The 20,039-nt window shown below is 45.2% G+C and overlaps 1 protein-coding gene across 1 annotated transcript in view; it reads left to right on the forward strand.

The window, feature by feature from the left end:
- The first annotated feature begins 1,537 nt into the window (after nt 1-1,537).
- Nucleotides 1,538-20,039, forward strand: part of SSBP3 (single stranded DNA binding protein 3) — a 136,589-nt gene continuing 118,087 nt past the window's right edge. The window contains 6 exon segments of the mRNA XM_038415004.2: nt 1,538-2,145; nt 2,915-2,987; nt 3,195-3,256; nt 5,239-5,267; nt 5,270-5,299; nt 5,302-5,321. Of these exon segments, the coding sequence (XP_038270932.1) occupies nt 2,090-2,145; nt 2,915-2,987; nt 3,195-3,256; nt 5,239-5,267; nt 5,270-5,299; nt 5,302-5,321 (270 nt within the window). The 5' untranslated portion in view covers nt 1,538-2,089.

The raw sequence follows: 20,039 nt of genomic DNA on the forward strand, positions 1-20,039 counted from the left end.
AGATGGTTACAACTTGGCTGACAAGCGAGTGACAGACAAGAGAGCTAACCTTTATGTTTTACAAACCAAAGCTTTAAGGAAGTTCACACTAACAATTGTAGCAGCCTAATTTGATTACTGCTGGCTGGCTCCGAAAAACCCGCTTTGCTCCAGCTACAAAAAATGGCTGGAAACCCCTTTTACATTCTGTGTGGAGTGTGTCTCCCTTTCCTCGCCCCTGCTCCATGCCCACCCCCCTTCTCTCCCACACACACATCTTATTTAAAACTTGAGAGTGTCCACAGCAGACTGCTCAGCCGCCCCCTTGAATGTTACCTTTCCAAATAAATCGCAGTGACCCCGCAGCGAACAGATGAAGTCAAGGGGCGTGCACAGCGTTTAGGGCTTTCGCATTTTTGGGGAGACCGTTGCATGCATGGGCACACATTACTCCAAAAAAAAAAAAAAAGCCACCTCGAGTCTCCTTGGCAGACAGGCACATAGACACCGCTCTTTCCCGGCGTGTAAAAGTCCCTTTTAAAAAATGCACATTAGCACAACGGCAGTGAAGTTTAAGGGGCTGGGGGGGGGGTGTTTTAACTTGGATTAAGCGGGAGGCTGAGTTTCCCTCCTTCCACTGTGTTTTCCCCAGGACACTGACCTAGCCTCTAATTGTTTGGTGCTAGGCATGTAAGGGGGAGGGGCGTTACTTGTTTATTGGAACAGCGCAGTTAAAAAAAAAAATCAACCTCGGCGAACCGTTTCAAGGCTCCCCGCAGGATACATCCAAACAGGCAGCCAATCGGCGCTTACACGGCTTTTTCAGCTTGTCTCTTTTAAAGGGACAGTACCCAGCGGGTTATATCACATTTGAAGAGAAGCAGGCATGAAGAAACGGGCTGGAAGCACCGCCTCTCCCGCCCCCCTCCCCATCAAGAGTTTTTAACTTCACACTGGAGGGGGGGGGGCATGAATGGCAAATGCTGGCCTGTGGCTCTGTCGGTGAAGACAGGCTCCAGCCAGGCTCCGCGGCTGGGTCACGGAGCTCGAACCCTCGTCAGTTTCCTCCCTCGTCCTGGACTTTCAAGTTTGCCTTGTTTAAAAAGCAGGCGCCTGCCCCACGCCCCCAGTCACTTCCGATGGCTCCGGCGCTGCGCCAGGCTCCCCCTTGTCCCCGGCGTGAGGCGCTCCGAGTCCTCGCCTACCAACGGCAGGGCAATGCGGACGCGGGGTGGCATGGTCCCCCAAGACAGCTTGGGCTGGGTGCCTAGGAGCACCCGGCGCTTCCCCACGAGGGGCAATAGCCTCCAGAAAAAAGAGTGAGCAGCGGCGGGGGGTGGTCACACGGGGGGATAAGGGTAGACTGGGGGCAGCTGAGGGTAAAGGGATTTAAGAGCCAGGCGGGAGAGGGGTGGAAAAGGGCAGCTGGGGAAGGAAAGGGGGAAGGGAGGGTGGCTGCTGGGGGTCTTGGGACTAGAGGAGGGTGGGGAACGGGGCGTTAGGGCGAGGGAGGTGGCGGATGGGGGGCAGGGCACGTGGGAGATAGGTGGGAACACTGGGAGGGAAGAGGAAGCCGGAGGGCAAGTAAGGGAGGTAGGCAGGAACAGCGCACCCCCCCCCCCGGCCTCCAGCAGCAGGAGAAGCCCCACACCCCCACGGGGCCCTTTACGAGGCAGGCTGCAGCCGGCCGCCTCCGCCGACCACGGAATAGCCCCGCTCTCGCATTTAGCTCCGTATCACCTTAACACGCCGCTGGGGGGCGGGGCGGCCCCGCCCCCCCGCCGGTCGCCGATTGGCCGGGGCGTGTATCAATTGTGGAACGTTGACGCCCGCCGCGTTCCATCCGAGGGTAGCCACGTTCGGTTGAGCTCGGAGTAGCCGTGGTGGCAGCGGCAGCGGCAGCCGGGGCAGGAGCGGTTCCAGGGTGATGGGGTCCAGGCTGGGGCTGGGGCTTTGACAGCTGGAGCCGGAGCGAGCCAGCGGGGAGGCAGCCAAGGCCGGGGCGAGCCACAGCGAGGGGATCGGGGCTGGGAGACCAAGCGGCACCGAAGAGACCCCAGGCAGCGGCGGCAGAGCCAGTGGCGGCTTCGCCTTCTCCTTACTGCGGACCATGTTCGCCAAAGGCAAAGGCTCGGCGGTGCCCTCGGACGGGCAGGCTCGAGAAAAGTAAGCGGGGCTTGCGGCGCTGGGGGAGCCCCGATGTTGGAGCGGGGTTCGGGGAGCAGGAGGTTCGGCTTGGGCTGGAGGCTCCGCTCTCAGGGGGGCTCCCTTAGGGCATTTTTCAGACTTGGCTGCTGCTCTGTCGGGGGCGGGGGGACGGGACGACGGGGACGTGCTGCTTCCACCGCCTCCTTTTGTCTGACCCTGTCTGTCCGTCCAGGCAAGTGTAAGGGGCGAGGGGCTTTGTTTGGGCACGATCGCTTGCTCCCACCTCGGTGCCCCGTCTGGTCCCCTCGCTTAGTGCTGGCTGCTGGAGTTTGTAAGCTGGGGCAGGCAGAGGAGGTTGGGGCAAAGGGACTGGAGACGAAGCCTTCTCTCCTCCCCCCACCTCCCCATATCCCTATGTCCCCCATGCACTTCCAGGGTTGAACCAACCTTCTCCTCTCTCCTTTTTTTTTTTTTGGAGTTGCTGGGGCTCTGGCTTGCCCGCGGCTGGCTCAGTGACGGGGGATGCTGGCTGCATGCTGGATTGTGCATGTGTCTTGAGAAGTAATTTTGTTGCCTGCACGAAAGTAGGGTCAACTTTTTGGGGGGGGGAGGAAGGGGCAGTTCCCATCGCTCCCACTCTGGTGGTGGTGGTGGTGGGTCCTTCCTTGCCATAGGCTTTAGCTTGCATCTCCCAGGAGAGGAGGCACCGTTTTGTCGGAGTGGGACGGTTTCATGAAGTATTTCCCAGTGTAATGGTCTCTCTCTCTCTCTCTCTGTACTTTTACAGGTTAGCTTTATACGTCTATGAATATTTGCTGCATGTAGGAGCGCAGAAATCAGCACAGACCTTTTTATCAGAGGTAAGTGGCTCTATTTATTTTGACCCCCCCCCCTCCCCTGATAGCCTTTGTTTTCAGAAGCAGCCACTGTGGCCTCCATTTTGAATTTTTATCACCTTTTGCCATTTATTGCTAGTTGGCCTTAAAGCCTCCTGGCTATTTGGAGGAGCCACCTCTCTCCTCTCGCTCCTCCTCATCTAACCGATTTGCACGCTTTCTTGTTTGTAGATCCGATGGGAAAAAAATATCACACTAGGAGAGCCTCCTGGGTTTCTACATTCATGGTGGTGGTAAGTGTGCATTCCTAGTTCCCCCTGAAAAAAATAAAAGAAAAATGTTTGATCTTAACCCATCTGTAAGAAGAAAAAAAATAGCCTAGGTAAAAGTTTTGGCTTGATCCTTGGTCTCCTTTGAAAATAAATGTGTAGTAGCAGTGTATGGTGGTGAACTGTGGTTCTTTTATTAAGGGATAAGATTTTTTTTTTTCTTTGACATGAGTAGAAATTTGTCCTTTGTTCTAAGGAAGAGGGGAGAACTTCCTGTTGGTTTCTTTCTTCTTACCCTGATTATCCAGCGAGATCTAATAAGTGCTTATCGTCCCTCTGCATCATTCTAAAGCAAGGGCAGAAGGGACCTCTTGCTTTCTTTAAGATGGTGATTCAGGATGACTTGATCTTTTGGGGGTTGTTTTTGGGTGAGGGGAGGAGAGATGCCATTTTCCATTCAGTGCTACTTGTGAAAATAACAGTTAGACCCAATAAGAGGTTCATTTTTTGGCTTATCTTTGGCAAAGGTGTTTTGTTGTGGCAAACTTGCAGGGCTCCTAAGTTTCTGGAGAATCTACTATTCTGCCCCGAGAAGCAAGGGAAGACTAATTGCATCCATGAAGTACTGTCAATGGATTTCAAATGCCTTTTCATTTAAAGTTTGCAATAGTGTTGTGAGCATGCGGCAGGTGGTTTTTGTTGTTGTTTTGTTTGTTTTTTTTAATAAAAACCAAACAAACATACTGGCTAGATTGAGAGAAATGTTGGTCATATTGCCAAAATTCAGGAAAACCAGGCATACATGCCTACCAGTTTTCCAGAGCAGACACTTTGTTTGGGAGTGGCTGAGACTGGAGCTGCTGTGAGTTCCCCTGCAGCCAGTCACGGAGAAGGTTGTATTAGCTAAGAAAACAGTTCCTAATTGCATTTGCCAACTTAGTGCAGATGCTTAGACATACAAAGCATATAGCGTACACTCCTCTCGGAAGATCAGATCTGTGGTATTACTGGACGTGTGCGGGGGAGTCGGGTTATGTTGCATGCTTAGGCAGTCTAACTTCTGCCCCTGCCTCCATGTTGGTTAATACAGTTAAAGAAGAAGGGTACAAGGAACATGCTATAGAATGAAGGCTTCGGATCCTGCAAAACTGAATTATCTTTGTCTGCTGCCATATAATATACTAATACTGTCACTGGATTGCCATCTAGTCAAGGCTCTCAAGTGGCAAGATGCTGCCCTGCAATCAGTGCAGGTCAACAGGAAGTAATGAGTCAGCACCTACATGCTATGCTGAGCTGGGCTCTCTGTATCGTGGGAGAGCAGTCTAGAGGCGCTTTGAGATGTTCTTAACTGGAAATCCTGTGTGCAGTCAACACCAAAGTGATCAAGAGAGTTTGCTGTATGGCTTCCCATGCCAAAGTGAAATTTCTGTGATTGGGTTGTACTCATTGTGGGAATACTTCCTACATGTGAGAAATGTTATTTTGAGGTTCAGTAGATTAACACTGGAACTTGAAGCTCCAGACTGGATTCTTGTAAAGGGTTGCTCAAAACTTTAAGCGTAGAAAGGAGGTTTGACAAGCTGAAACAGCTGGCTACTGGAACACCTTTTGGTGGTAGGGGAGAAGAGGCATCCTAAGATGACAATGTTGATAATCTCTTAAATTGAGGTTTTTAGAAGTCCATGAATTACCTTTCTTCATTTCAGCAGATTGCCAACCCACTGTAACTGTTGCCAGGACTAATTTGTTTCTTAAATGTTTTAAGGTAACCTGGTTTGAAATGCTTTTATTTGGAGTTGTTGCTAGAAGGTTTGATGGAATGAAATGGGATGCATGATTCTGATGGACTTTAAATGTTCTCGACCACAGGCCAGTTGAGGTGGAAAGCTGTTCACCTTTAATCAACTGTTGGCCACAGTTTGTACTATGCCCCTGTACATTTGCTGTTTAGTATATAGGTAATAATTAGTAACTGGATCCTGTTTGCTTTTTCTGCCATGCAGCGTATTTTGGGACCTTTACTGTGCAGCTCCTGAAGGCGAGATACTTGTGAACATTCAAGTGAAGCAAAGCCTTTCATGATTACGTGAGTAACAAATTTTTAATCCTTGTTGTAATTAGGGGGTCAGATAGCTTGATCCTCTTCAACACACCAAAAGCAAACTTAACCAACTGGCAATACCTTTTTTTTTTTTTTTTTTTTAAATCACTAGTGTCTGACTTGGTTGAATAGTATTCCATAATGTTGCAATATGTAATTAGTTCAGATGCTTATCTTGAGTGCTTAAAGGTATTCAGACTATTGGTGGAATTAAGTAGTTTTGTATAACAATGGACAACAAAGCATTACTGTAGCTGTGCTTTGGGGGAGCACTACTGAGATTTCTCATATTAAGGACATCTCCTTTACTTTTTTCTGTGCAACAAAAAGGCTGATATGTAATCTATGGATCTGAAAAGGGGGAAAATCTTCAAAGTGCAGTTTCTTTAGTTGAGGGGAAAAAACTCTCCTCTCATTGCAGACAAAGTGCACTTAGGGCTACTAGGAAGCTTGCTCTGGACGTCGAATAATCCTCTCTCAAAATATCAATATAAAGGTGCTTCATTTCATTAAGACTGCATTGCAGTCTTTTTCTTTAACCCCTTTTTGTGAAGGTCCGGTTTTTAAGGGCTGTGGAGTGTTTGGAAGAGAGAAATTATTTGAAATGATTTAGGTATGGTTGGGAGTGAGCAGGTTGGACAGGCTATATTCTGGGGTTGGATGTGAAACAGTGACTGTTTGTTCTTCAGATTCGTATCCGGGGGATCCCAGTAAATAACAGATGTGCATAATAAGGGTATCGGCAGCTGGCTCTCTTTTGTAATCAGGGCAAAATGCTTCCTGAGCAACCCCATGACTAGAAGGCACAGGGCTGCTGTTGCTTGAGGCTTTGCAGCCTTCTGAAACTGTCAGTGGGGACATGCTAGGCTGATTGTTCTGTGTACTTGTAGGCAAACTTTGCAAATTGTCAGTCTCTGGGATGGAATTGTTCTAAAGACCCTGGCTTGCTGGCAGTGGTGATTTCAGAGTGGAAGGGTTTTAAGATGCTTGATAAGAGCAGATTTTGTTCTTTCTGGATCAGGTCATATCAGCGTGGCCTCCGAGGTGCACCTCTAAAACTGCAGTAGCTGGATAACCTTGCTGGTGCTCTGAGTGTTTTATGAGACAATTTGGTACTTACATCAGACTTGACTAATGGGAATCTTCCTCTGTCATCAGCGTCACTTCTACCATGACCTCTTCCAGGGCGGAATCCAGGGCAGTGAAGGGTGGAGCTGTGAAGGGGGGGGAAATGCTCCTGCGCAGACAAGACTGCTCAATTAAGACTCTAGCATTCACATGAACTTGAACATAAGTTGTTAGGATAGTGACTGTGGAATGTGAACTGAGGAATTGATGCAAGCTTGGGCTAGGTTGCTACAGGAAAATGTCAGTGAGCTTCATTTACTATCAGCACAGCAGCCCTCTTCTTCCTGTCCAGCTCATAGTATCTTCAGGAGAAAATGGTACAGAACCTTTTCCTTTCCTATTGTTACTGCCATGAGCCTGCCTGTGCATCTGCCAGTCTCCCCTAGAACATACGTAAGGTTTTGTCCTGTAGACATGACTCGGTGGATGAGTTCCAGACCACACTAAAGACCTCCCAACTGCTCCATCCTGTTGCTGGTGAGGCATTCGTTGCTGGGGTGGCAAAGCATGAAAGTTCATGGGATATAAATAGTGAAGTGCTGTTTGAAAATATTTGCTGTGAATGTGTTAAAGGTGGTGTTTCCATCAAGCTAGCACATGTTTTCAGAACAGGTTAAAAAATAAATGTCTCAGTAGTGGTTCAGGATGCAGAAGTAGAATGATTCCCCCTTGATATACCCAGTCAGGAATTGCTGAGCTGTTCCTTAGAGAATATAAGGGTAAAGCAACAGAAATTGCTCTGATTTCATTGGTCTGTGTGTTTCTACTGTGGTCTTTCCTCTCTTCCTTGGAATTTTGTTTGTGGCTTGCTGACCATTGGTGACTACTCTTGTATCACATGTGCCATTCTGTATGCACTGCAGATTTCAGAATATTTCAAATGATGTGGCAAGGTCCTTTATGTATTATTTTTTAGAAAGATTGAATTAAAAGCTTAGACTTCATAATCAAGAGTACGAGATACAAAGTGACTGACTACTTGTCAGCAGACATATCATATTAAGGCTAACTTTGGTAACTCAAAAAGAAAAGGAGTACTTGTGGCACCTTAGAGACTAACAAATTTATTTGAGCCTAAGCTTTCGTGAGCTACAGCTCACTTCATCGGATGCGTCCGATGAAGTGAGCTGTAACTCACGAGAGCTTAGGCTCAAATAAATTTTGTCTCTAAGGTGCCACAAGTACTCCTTTTTTCTTTTTGCGAATACAGACTAACATGGCTGCTACTCTGAAACCTTTGGTAACTCAAGTTCCTGAAAACTCTGCTGGAGATTGCAGCTGTGTCCTAGTGGACAGTTACTCTTGAAGCATCTCTTCTGTAATTTTCAATTTCCTGAATGTGTTAAGACTCCATGATGGGCACAGCAGGTCAGATTTTTTTTGGGTGGGTCTTGGATGCACAACAAAAAGTGTGCTTGATGGTACTGGCAGCCAAGATATAGCAATGCTAGCAGCAGCCTTACAATAGTGTCTGAGGATTTAGTGTATTTAGAGAAATTAATCTTTTTTAGCTTGGTGGTAATTCTAACAATAGGCATGAGTGCATTAGAGTCACATAAACTTCTTTAATACATGTTGCTTTAAGCTTACAGCAAATAGACACAATCCTGATTGTTTTTTAATTCTCAGCGTAATACAGTTTCATAACAGCCCTAATACTTTACCTTTTTAGTTTTTATTATGAAGACTCGTAAGAAGATTTGCTTTCCTCCCCATTCCTCTCCCTTCTCTTAGTTAGTTTTATTCTCATCATCCTCTCATTGGCCTTAAAGTGGTTGATTACGTTTCTGCTTCACGTTGTTGCTTACTGCAGATGCTTAAGGGTTTTTTCCCTCAAGAATCAATGTTTTTCACAGCAGGAGAATGTAGTGTACTTTACAGGGCAAGGAAACTACCTGTATAAAACTTAAATATTGACCAAAGAAAGGGAGCAAACGATAACCATTTTGTTTGAATAGGAACCCGTTTCTCTGAGAGACGGGTACATGGCCCATGGCTCTTGTGTGAGTGAGTGCTCTGAAAATGCAAAGAGACATAGCACGTTCATGGGGGAGAGATGCTAGGTTCTCCTTTAATGGCCACACCAAAGCTATCTCGTGTTGACGCACTGGTCTTTTCTGTTGGGAGTTCTGTTGTAGGGTGATGTTTGTGCCAGTCTTTGTTTATGTAACATGTGGAAGGATGAGGAGGCAGAGGATATTCTTGTTTGGGGAGGTGGAGTCGGGGAAAATGTATCCCCTCAGGGTTACTAAGGAGCACCAAAGCCTAATAGAGACTCTTGTCACCTTCTGAACTTTCTCTTAAATTACTGTTCCAAAGCAGAACATCTGTTGCTGAACCTGCAAATCTTGCATGACCAAAAGTTATGGGGCTGCTCAGTGGTTCAAACCAGGGTTTGATTCCTTATCCCTTGCTCATTGAGTGTGAAGTGGCTGGCAGTACCATTCCTGTGCGGTTTGCAAATCATGAACAGAGTGGCCAGATAACTAATCGTGTGTGTTCGCTGTGGTAAAAATAACCCATTATACAGCATGTCACAGATTTGTAGAACATTGTTTAGTCATCACCTATTTCAAAACTTGGAGGTTTTTGGAGGTTGCACATGTCTGCAGTGCATAAAACGACATTTATTTACCAATAGATTTTGTTAGTTGCTCTAATGTACGCTAGTGGACTGTTCTCAACTTTCACCTTTGTGTAAATGGAGCACTGTCAAATAATCAGCTCTAGATGTTTTGGTCTTAACCTCTCATGCCTGGTGCCTAGCACAGAAATTGTACGCCAGTTTGAAATACACTTTAAACTTGGCAAGTTTCCCTTCCGTGCTGCTTTCCCATTGTTTATCTTGGAGGTGTGGTCATTTGGACACATGAAGAGACACATCTCTCAAGAGCAACTGGCTTAGGGAACACACGCTTTGGAGTAAGAGCAGCAGCGTGCTTCATTAGCAGAGCGTTAAGTGTGGTATTTGCATGCTGTGTAATTTCCATTTCACTTCCCAATATAACCTTATGAAAACTAATAGTAGCAGCAGGAGAAATAACCAATTTCCCCCATCCCATTTTAATATTTAAATAAAAATCACTTTCACTTCATTCTCTCATGACTTTTCATGACATCTTGATTAACCCGGGTCCTTTCCAGGTTAGGAAATGCCGTTTCCACGGAGTTTGAGCTCTTAGCTTAGTTTGAAAGATGCTGTGCTCTGGATGAGATGCTGTGCCATAATACCTGGTAGTGGGAGCGTAATGTATAAGAGCAGGACTCTGTTAGGGGTCATTATTCTATCCAGACCAAGTCAAACACTGTAGCTTTCCAGTGTGTGTAAAAAGCCAACACTCCTCAATAAATTATTCTTGTTTGTAGCTTTGCTATAGCTAGCCTATTCCACAACATCTACAGAAACGGTTCATCCAACAGTAAAAAGCACTAAAAATAATCATTTTAAGCCACATACGTTGATTTCCAGTGGACTCTTATAATTTGACCTGTTCTGAACTTTGCATGCAATCCTTATCAATTAATGTACTTAATTTTTGGATCTCGCATGCAGTGGGAATCTGACCAAATTGAATATGTTGTTTTATTCTCTGCTTCAGTTTGGGATTGTGAAAACATCAAAAGGGAGCATGAGGGAGAAATATCCAAAATCTGTCTCTAGTTTTAGTATTTTTGTGTGCGTTTCCTATAGAAAACGTTATATTCTCTCTGGAGGTTACTGCTGTTGGCACGGCTGCCTTTATCTTGCTTCTAGGCAAAGCCCCTCTGTAAGCACACTCATATTACAGTGTGCGCTGAGTTGCCAGACACTCTTGTTGCAGGTTTCATTGTGCATCTTCTGAGCCGGTGAGCTACAAAGGGATTGTACAGCATGACAGGGAATTTCAACCACCACGTTATCTCAGAATTGGCCGATTGATGGTTGCAGTTCAGCATTTCAACATTGTGAAAGCCAATACAATTTGAGTTAGCTGTGATGACTGCCAGTTTAAATACCGCAGTGAATTTCCGTCAAATAGCTAATACATAGAATGGGGAATTGCAGAAAACTTGATCACCAGAACCACTTTAGTCGATTTTGGCCTCAAGCTACAGAAAATGAACTTAAATCTAGTTGACTGTCGCTACATACTTTTTGTGGCATTATTCTGTCTGCACAACCTCCTTCAAGCTGAACTTGAGAGGGCGAGAAGTATTGAGAAAAATCACTCTTTGGTCATGAGATTGGGGGGGGACGGGGACCAAACCAATTTCTCCCCCCTCCCCCATTGCATTCATTTATAGGTTTCAAAAGGTGTCTTGTCCCCCTTAGGATGGCTGATGGGGTAAGAATACTAGATCATTAGATTGTCTGTATGCAAAATAAAGCACTGAGGTTTTTTTTAATGGTTTAAATGATTTTAAAAAATGTAAATCAATCTAGCTCTTCCTGTCCAACTTCTCCTGTCTTGTTGAAATATGGGATTTCAAAGGATTAATGGGCAGTGCAAGGAAAGCTGTGATTAGTCCTGGAAAAGATGGTATGGCTGGTTCTGCAAAAATCTCATTTGCTTCACATGTCTAATAATCCATGTGTTTTTTTTATTTTCTTTTGAATGTCTAAAAATTGCCCGTTGTGTTAAATGGTACCTTTTGGAAATCCCTTACGCCAAGGGTTCTCAAACTTCATTGCACTGGGACCCCTTCTGACAACAAAAATTACAAAAAATACAGGACCCCAAGAGGGGGTCCCAAGCCTGAGCCTGCCCAAGCCCCACTGCCTTGGAGGGTGGAGGGGGGGCAAGGGCCCAAAACCAAAGCCCAAGGGCTTCAGCCCCAGGCCATAACATGTCTAAGCTAGTCCTGGCAACCCCTGTTACCAGATATGCCGGTTACTTTTGGGTATGCTCATTTATTAGGGTTACTCTTTGGAGGTGTGGGGTTCTGTAATTCTATTAATGTACAGTAACTCCTCACTTAATGTTGTGGTTATGTTCCTGAAAAATGCAACTTTAAGCAAAATGATGTTAAGTGAATCCAATTTCCCCATAAGAATTAATGTAAATGGGGGTGTTAGGTTCCAGGGGATTTTTTTTTGCCAGACAAGACTATATATTGTGTGCGTGTGTCTCTCTTATATGCGTGCACACGCAGTATAAGTTTTTTAAATAAACAATTAAATACTGTACATAGCGATGATGATGATTGTGAAGCTTGGTTGAGATGATGGAGTCAGAGGGTGGGATATTTCCCAGGAAATGCCTTGCTGCTAAATGATGAACTAGCAATTGGCTGAGCCCGCAAGGGTTAACTTGTTAATGTAGCCTCACGCTCTACAAGGCAAAATGAATGGAGGGAGGGGAGACAGCATGGCAGACAGAGATACGCCCTGTGTGTGGGAGGGAGAGAGATGCACGTTTCCCCTTTAAGCACACTGACACCACTCTTAAGTACCCTACCTTGTTAAATTAATCAGCAAGCTGAGACCATAGCTGCTGCCAGGAAGCTCGCTCGGTCCTGAACCCTGTGATGTGTCCCCTCTGCTCTATGGAAATGGGGTAAGCGGGGTGCAGGAGCAGGAGGGAGGGGGAAACCCTGACATTCCGTCTGCCTCCTCCCTGCCAAGCAAGCACGAGGCTCTGGAGAGCAGTTCCAAGGTAGAGGGCAGGAGCAGCACATGGCAGTGGGGGGAGGGACAACTGAACTGCCATTGATAGCCTGCTGGTCGGCGGCTGCACAGGGAACTTAGGGGAGTGGGGAGCTGATAGGGGGCTGCTGGCCCACTTGGGTTCAAGCCCCCACCAGCTAGCTGCAATGGACTGCTTCTCCTTCAAGCAGTGGACAAAGCAGGTGGCTGCCAAAGGACATTATAAGGGAGCATTGCACAACTTGAAATGAGCGTGTTCCCTAATTGATCAGCAACGTAACAGCATTAACCGGGACATCTTTAAATTAGGAGTTGGTGTATTGCTTTTGTCACTTGTGTGTTCATGGAGTTCTACTTCTTCCTTCTGCAAGTCCCCTCCCAATGAAACTATCCTGCAGGACCTAGGTTCCCCAGGGCTGGGTTCCTCCAGCCCTAGAACCAGATGAACAAACACACACTAACAGAGCAAGTCTGAGTCGACCAGGTCAATCAGCACTCTCAAGGTGTGGACCTCCCCTCCCCCCCATTATGCCCCTGGTCTCAATAGGCTAGACCAAGCTGCACTTTCAGCTGCCACCCTTGTATGCCACAGGTTTAACACGTCCCTCTCCCCACGTTCACATCACAATTGTACTGGTAGTAACTCACTTGATGAGCAAACCCCACAGTATTTTGGGCGCTGCAGGGATCTTTAGCTTGGGTAAAAGAAGAGTTGCTGCAGAGCAAATAGGGGAAGCTAAAAACACAAGAGTGAAGTTGGGAGAGAGAGAAGCAACCAGCTTAACCATAAAAGTTATTTATTTAATAATAGTGATAACTACACAAGAAGAGCCTAAACCAACATAAGTTACATTAATACCTGAGATAGAAAAGAAAACAGAGAGAGAGAGAGAGCGAGCTCATCCACTCCATGGAGCTTGAACTGTTCAGGATTCCCAGGTGATGGTGGTAGCTCAGGATCCTGAGTGCTGGAGACCGGCAGAGCCCCCAGCACGATCAGTTAGGAGATGGAGTCCCAGTGGAACTGAAGTAGAGTTTGGGTCCATGCATCAGAACACTGACTGGAGGGCGAGTAGGGATTTTTGTAGAGAAAATACAATGGTTCAAGGGAGAACACCAGATTTGTTTATAGGTAAACTGATGACTTAAGGGTTTTCTTTAGGCTAGACAATAGGAGCTGATCACTCTGGGCTATGGGTGGTGGTTTCTTCCCGGGAGCTCACAATGCAACTAGGCTGCTTCAGTATTTTGGATATCAATCAAGGATTCGGTACTAGAATTGGCCTGATAACTGCTGAGCTGGGTGTGTGCAGGCGTAGTGCGTCCCTGCTTTTCTGGTCCCAGAGTTCAATGCAGTTCTCTATTCTCCATTCTGTATGCAAATGGAGATGTCTCCCTGTCCCATCTCTCATGCAGATGAGGCTAGGGGAGTTGACTCTGTTCTTCATTTTGTATGCTAATGGAGACGTCTTAATCTTGTCACCCTTGTCAGGAGGGGTCTAGGTGTGTCTCCGAACGCCCATCACTGCTCTCTGCAAGTCTTTTTTCTGATCGGTTTTTGCTGAAGTAGAGACTGGGAGTGTGGGGAGGGGGTGTCTTTCGTACCCGACCCGCAGTTTGAGAACCACTGCCTTACATGATGCAGAGACAGCAGGTATGGTGTTAATATTTTTTTCTAAAAGGCTTAAATTTATTGGTGTTAACACACAAATTTAATCAATAGGGGACAAGCTGAGGCTCCTTCAATAGAGCCTCATCTGGGCAGAAAAAGATCATATGTATTTCAGTCCTGCTCCCTCAATGGCCACACACCAAATATAGGATCCAGACAATGTTTTTTGAACCCTGAAAACTAAGCTGCCAATTCCTCAGGCCAAAACTGTTCTCTGCAAGTGCTGTACTGTGGAAGGTGTTGCCTTCTCAGGGAGGTGATGTGCCCTAAGGCATCTGTAGAGGTATTCTCCACTCCTATTACTCCTTCACTACCAATAAAAAAAAAAAAACTCAGCTTTTTTGTGGCCTTGTTTCCACAACTTCCACTAACCTGGCAGTCTGTGCTAGTTTAAATGTGATTGCACAATGCCTTCGTTTGGTGCCCTTTAAACTAGTGTCTGTAGGGGATGATCTTGGTGTTTTAAAGATCCCTCCCCACCCCCCAATCCATTGGTCTAAACTGTAGCTCTAACATTGTAGCTGTTAAGATCTATTTTGTCAGTGTCCACTGTTCTTGGTACAGGATTGTTTACCATTTCAAATCTGTGCATCTTAGTGTGGAAGGCAGGATGTTGTGACCCCGTAAGAGAGTAGTTCTCAACCTTTCCAGGCTACTGTACTCCATTCAGGAGTCTGATTTGTCTTGTGTATCCCAACTTTCACCTCATTTAAAAACTACTTGCTTACAAAATCAGACATAAAAATATAAAAGTGATTCAGCACACTATTGAAAAATTGCTGACTTTCTCCTTTTTACCATATAATTATAAAATAGAACTATTGGGATATAAATATTATACTTCTAGCTCAACATATAAAGCGGTATAAAACAAGTCTTCATCTGTATGAAATTTTAGTTTGTACTGACTAACTTTTATGTAGCCTGTTTTAAAACTAGGCAAATACCTAGATGAGTTGATGTACCACCGGAAGACCTTTGCGTACCCTAGGGGCACGCGTACCCCTGGTTGAGAACCACTGCCTTAAGAGATGTAAAGTGTTTGGATGTGTGTTATGTAGGCTAGCCATGGACTTAGTTGATAAATCATGTTGCAGTTGTTCTGTGTATTCAGTGTCTATTCTAGACCATTCATGTGCATGGTTGTTGGTACCTCTTCAGCACCAATGAAGAGTTGTTCTTCGCTTATGTGTAATAGACCCATATTGTAAGACTTCACAGTGGTTGCTACGCTGTGCAACCGTGTCTTCTCAGGACTTCAGAGAGCTGGTCTTAAGCACCTCTCCTTCTGCGTCCGTTAAAGCGATGAGCAATATAGCGCCTATGAGGCCAATCGGATTCTGTCTGCTAGAGGACATCGGTGTGCGCACATGCTAGCCAGTTTGTTGCATAGACTACCATTTAAAAATTTGTCCCCAAAGGCTGGGGTTGACAGGAGTTTAATGCCATCAGTTAGGAGCCTCTTGTAGCAGATCAGTGGCCAACTAGGAAGTCGGTTGCATCTGTACTGCACTCTTTGGCCACAGCATCTTTTACAGTAGCAGTGATGCTGGAACTTCAGTTCTGCTGCTGTGAAAGAGCAGAACCTGTTCCATGCAGTAATTGTGAAGAATCAAATTTTGTCATGTTTCCATTGAAAAGAGGACATGGACAGAGGGGATTGCCAGAAAACTTCACTCCCTTGTGGCTTTGCTACTTGCACAGATGCTTGCGCAGGCACAAACTAAACAGACTGCTTCGCTGGTAAGAAATATACCTGTTCTGTCTCCAAGGCATGTTCGTATCCGTCAGTAGGGCCAGAGTTTCCCAATAGGTAACTGAACAGAGGAATTTTCTTAACATTTGGCACCTTTGTAAGATTATCTGTAAAACCCCAAATCTCTAAAAGGAGCGTAGAATTTTTTCCCAACCTAGCAACATGCTGATTTTACAATCTTCTACACATGTGTCTACCCTTCTCTTTTTGGATGGAGGCATTTGAGGGGAAAGGATGGTTGTCTTTCCAAGAAGAATAAATCCATATGCCTATAAGCGTTTCAATAATAGTTTCCAAAGCAGACACTTGTGTAACTTTTTAGGTCTCTCTCTCTCTCCCCACCCTTCCCATAAGTCCACTTTTTAATGAGCCAAAGCTGATGGATATCAGCTATCCAGACAAGTTTATCTAAGATGTATGTAAAAGCAAAACTTTATCATTCATTTAAGCTCTCAGTTTAAAGTTGTGCTGTTTTTAATAACATTGACGGTTCTTGCAGACAAAACCATCTCTTTTGCCTTGGAATGATAACATGCGTGTAGCAAGGATTATTGAAGTGTTGGATAGTTGCACCTTCATTTAGTTGATATTGATGGAAAAAGAGTGTCCTAAACTTGAAGTCATGGCGCAGAACTTGCGCTATATTCTTTGATTTGGGGTTCCTAAATATTTATCCTGTTCTGTCCCTAATGAAAACAAATTGTCAACAGTTGTTCAGTAACTGACTAAATTAAAATCTGTAATTAGTCAATTAGATTAAAGAGTTGGCACAACCTGATTGTATCATGCTGGTTAGGTTATTAAGAGAAAGGGTGTGATTTTTAATTACTGAATGCTAATTTTGACAGTTTCAAATAGAAACAGACGTTTCCCCCCCCTCTGATTCTGACTGCCTCTGTAAAGTAAGACAGCAACATTTATTTTATGTCAACAAATAGTGGGAAGATGCAAACTTTCTCAGGTTTAAATCCACAAGGGATTTAATCTGAAAAGAGTTGGGTGGAAAAAAGTTACATTAAACAAAATGTTTTAAAAAATTGTCTTTCGAAGACCATCAGTAGCAAAGTAAATCGCTTTGTATTATATCCAGGAAACACACGCAAAAGGAATTTGTGCGCCGCCCCCCAGCTCTGAAGTTGAACACACCACGAACTGAGGCCACCGATGGATCCAAATCTAACAATGCTAAAATGATCCAATCATAGATTTGTTGGATGTTGGGGAGTAGGAAATCCTCCCCCGCCCCCCATGGGTGTTGCAAATCACACTTCCCAACATAAGGCTTAAAATGCTCAAAGGTCTGTATAAAGAAAAGGAGTAGTTGTGGCACCTTAGAGACTAATTTATTTGAGCATAAGCTTTCGTGAGCTACAGCTCACTTCATGTCTCTTTTCTCTTCTCCCCCCCCCCCCCCCAAAAACAGACACACACACAATGTTCTTGCTTGCTGAGATCACGTGTGTTCTGTGTTAGCTTTTTGGGGGCAGGAGGAGGAGGAGGGTTACTTTGCATCATTCTTTCTCCTCCCTGCTCTCCCCTGCTTAATGGCCATTTTGATCATCCTTTAGCCAATAGATGTTTAGTACTGAGATTTCGGTGATACAGAAGTGAGTCATTTTTTCAACAGCTCCCTTTCTGCCCCCCATACTATTAGCTTTGGTCACCATTGGAGGGGCCCTGGTGGCATTTGGAAAGTGAAGCCACTCAAGGAGTAGTAGGTGGTTAGGGAGTGGGAATCACTTCCCCCGGCAGTATAAAAGGCTCCTTTTTGTTTGTGATGCAGGATTCCATTGTTTGCTTCAGGAAAACATAGCCATGTGTAATGTCAAGCACCCAGGCTGAGCTGTTCTGAGATGCTTGCTGTAGAAATCCCTCCATGGGCTCTAGGTGTTTTGTCTGTGATTGACACACACACCCACCTCCCCCCGGTCTCAGTGGAAGTTTGGAGGTGGGTGTTCTTTAGGGCCCAGACACTGACAGATTTGTAGCTCTAGATAAATCCAAAGCTTGTAAGCCTTCGTTCATTTCCTTTGTGGTCCTTTCAGAGGAACAAAGAAAATGAAGCAGAAGGTGCATATGCAGTTCACGTATGAAACCAGGGTGACAATGACCTCTTATATTGGGGAGTTCAGAGAGCTCTCTGAAACAGTATGGGCCAGCCAGGTACTACAAGGGATGCTGCAAAGGGTGTGTTTGTGGGGCAAGGGTCTTGTTCAGAGGGAGCAGAATTTCATTCTAGAGCTGAAAGGCCAGAAGAGACTACCAGATCAGCTGGTCTGACCTCCTGTATGTCCCAGGCCACCAGCACCCACATACTAAACCCAACCACCAAAATGAGACCAAAGCATTACAGCCCTCAGGAGAAAACGTGTGTCTGCTTTTCTGATTGGCAATTGAAGATTTGTTAAGTCAGTGCAACATGTATCGGTATGAGCGAGGCTTTCCTGTTCTCCTGATCATTTCCTTCCTTACCTTGGAAACTTGGATTTACTCCTACCTTTTGTTACATATTTTCTCTTTTCAAACCACCTCTTGCTCCATTGAAAACAGCTGTAGGCCAATCCTAGGAAGCTAACCGAATACTCGGGGTTTTTTAGAATACCGCATATGTGTTTGTGTGCTGCAGCTGCAACAGCCTGTAAAACAGAATAAAAAGTAACCTTTGCCCAGATGCTGAATAAATTAAATGGCAACTGATTGTGCAGAATCCTTGCTTGTGCACAGGGTTTTAGAGGCGGTGTCTGTACCACTGTTGGGTAATTTCCTTTTTTTAAGGAGCCATGTAAAGGTAGAGGATTAAAGAATGGGAGAGGAGAGAAACCTAATGCTGAAACTGGTTCATCCAATTGATTGTAGTCCAGCTACGAGAGAATGGACATAGAACTGGCTTGGTTCTATACATTCTTGTGCAACTAAACATCAAATGTCCAGTGTCTGAGTGTTAACGCCTGACAAATGGCTTTGGATGCACTGTACAGTTGGATGGCTTTCTGAGGTTTCATCTCACAAGAACCACAGATACAATTCATTTTGTGATAACAGTTCCTGCTGTTTAGTAGGAGCCTCGGAGTGGAGCTTGTTGTTTAAAAGCATAAAACTTTTGACATGTTGCTGGTGCTTATGATTTTATTTACCAATTACAGTAGAATCAAAAGTGACTTTAACTCCCCCTTCCAGGGGAAAAAAGAAAAGAGTACTTTGTCAAGAGAGCTTGTTGCTGACTTTTTTCCTTTTCAGTTCCAAAACACTGGAGAGCAAATGCAAGGGGAAAAATGCTTGCCTGTCGTGCTCTTTTATTACGGGCTAGTGTGATCTAGTGAGCAGAGCACTGATTTGTTACTTGGCAGACTTAGGTTGTGTTCCCAGTTGTGCCATTGATGACCTGTTGTGTGACCTTCCCCTTTCTGTCTGATTTTCCTCGGACTTCTCCATGTAGTTTGTAAGCTGTTTGGGGCATAGACTCTGAGTGTTTACAGCACCCAGCACAGTGCGGTCTGGCTCCTCAATTGGAGGGGACCCTTTATGTGCTCCAACAGAAGTAATAAATTATACAATGGTAGGGTGTCATTTTAGTTGAAAATACTTAAGTCAGTTAGTACAATCTCTTCATACCTTTGGGGCAAGTGGAAAGTACCCCCTTCCGATTTGCCATTTTTAAAATAATCCACCAACCCCGGGGGCAATGGTGTGTAATTATGCATTTCATAACCTTTATAGGACACGTAGCAAGAAACCAGATGGCTTCTGAACCTTCTGCTAGTTGTTCCAGCTTTCCCTCTTCTATCCATGCCTACCAAATAGCTTCTGTCCATCCGGGGAGTGAGCGGATGCAGCTTTTCAGACAAACCTGTGTAAACCCCTTCCCATGAGTGAGCTGATCTGTCACAGCACAGCGGTAACTAGGTAAAATTCAGATCACATTTGTCACTTGCTGGCTTCTTTTGTCAGGAGTTGGCATTGAAACCTGCTCACCAGGTTCTGAGTAAACAGACCTATATGTTGTAATCTGCCGTGATTTATATGAGCAGAAACGAGTGGGTCTGCAGGGCTTGTAACAGGGTTGTTGAGGCAATAATTGTGCCCGATAACTTAGGCAGGTTGCAGAACAATTGTGAAGATCATTAACTTAGCGAGCACTTTCCCCGTTCTGTGGTCATCTGTGATCACCTTGTGGTGAAAGGCTGCGAGATTCAGAATTGAGGGTGGAAGGGGAGTTAAGGGAAGAATACTGAAAGCCTTTTTTAAAAAAAAAACTCCCCCGAACAGAGCCAGAGATGGGAGTGCTGCTGTTTCTTTAAACTGAAAATGCTGTTGGTTTACTGCTAACTGTGGGGGAGGGGTGACGTGTTTTACCCTGGTGACTTGCTGAGAGTGAGGTTTGTAGCAAGCTTAAGCCCTGATACAGCAGGATGGGAGGAGCAAGGAGTAGCCGCTGCCTTACTGGTTCAGCACACTGTGCAGTTTAGAGGTTTCCTTGGCTTTACTGAATTAGCATGTCTTTTATTTTCTGACCAGAAAGTT

This window comes from Dermochelys coriacea, chromosome 8 (assembly GCF_009764565.3).
Source record: "Dermochelys coriacea isolate rDerCor1 chromosome 8, rDerCor1.pri.v4, whole genome shotgun sequence".
NCBI lineage: Eukaryota > Metazoa > Chordata > Testudines > Dermochelyidae > Dermochelys > Dermochelys coriacea.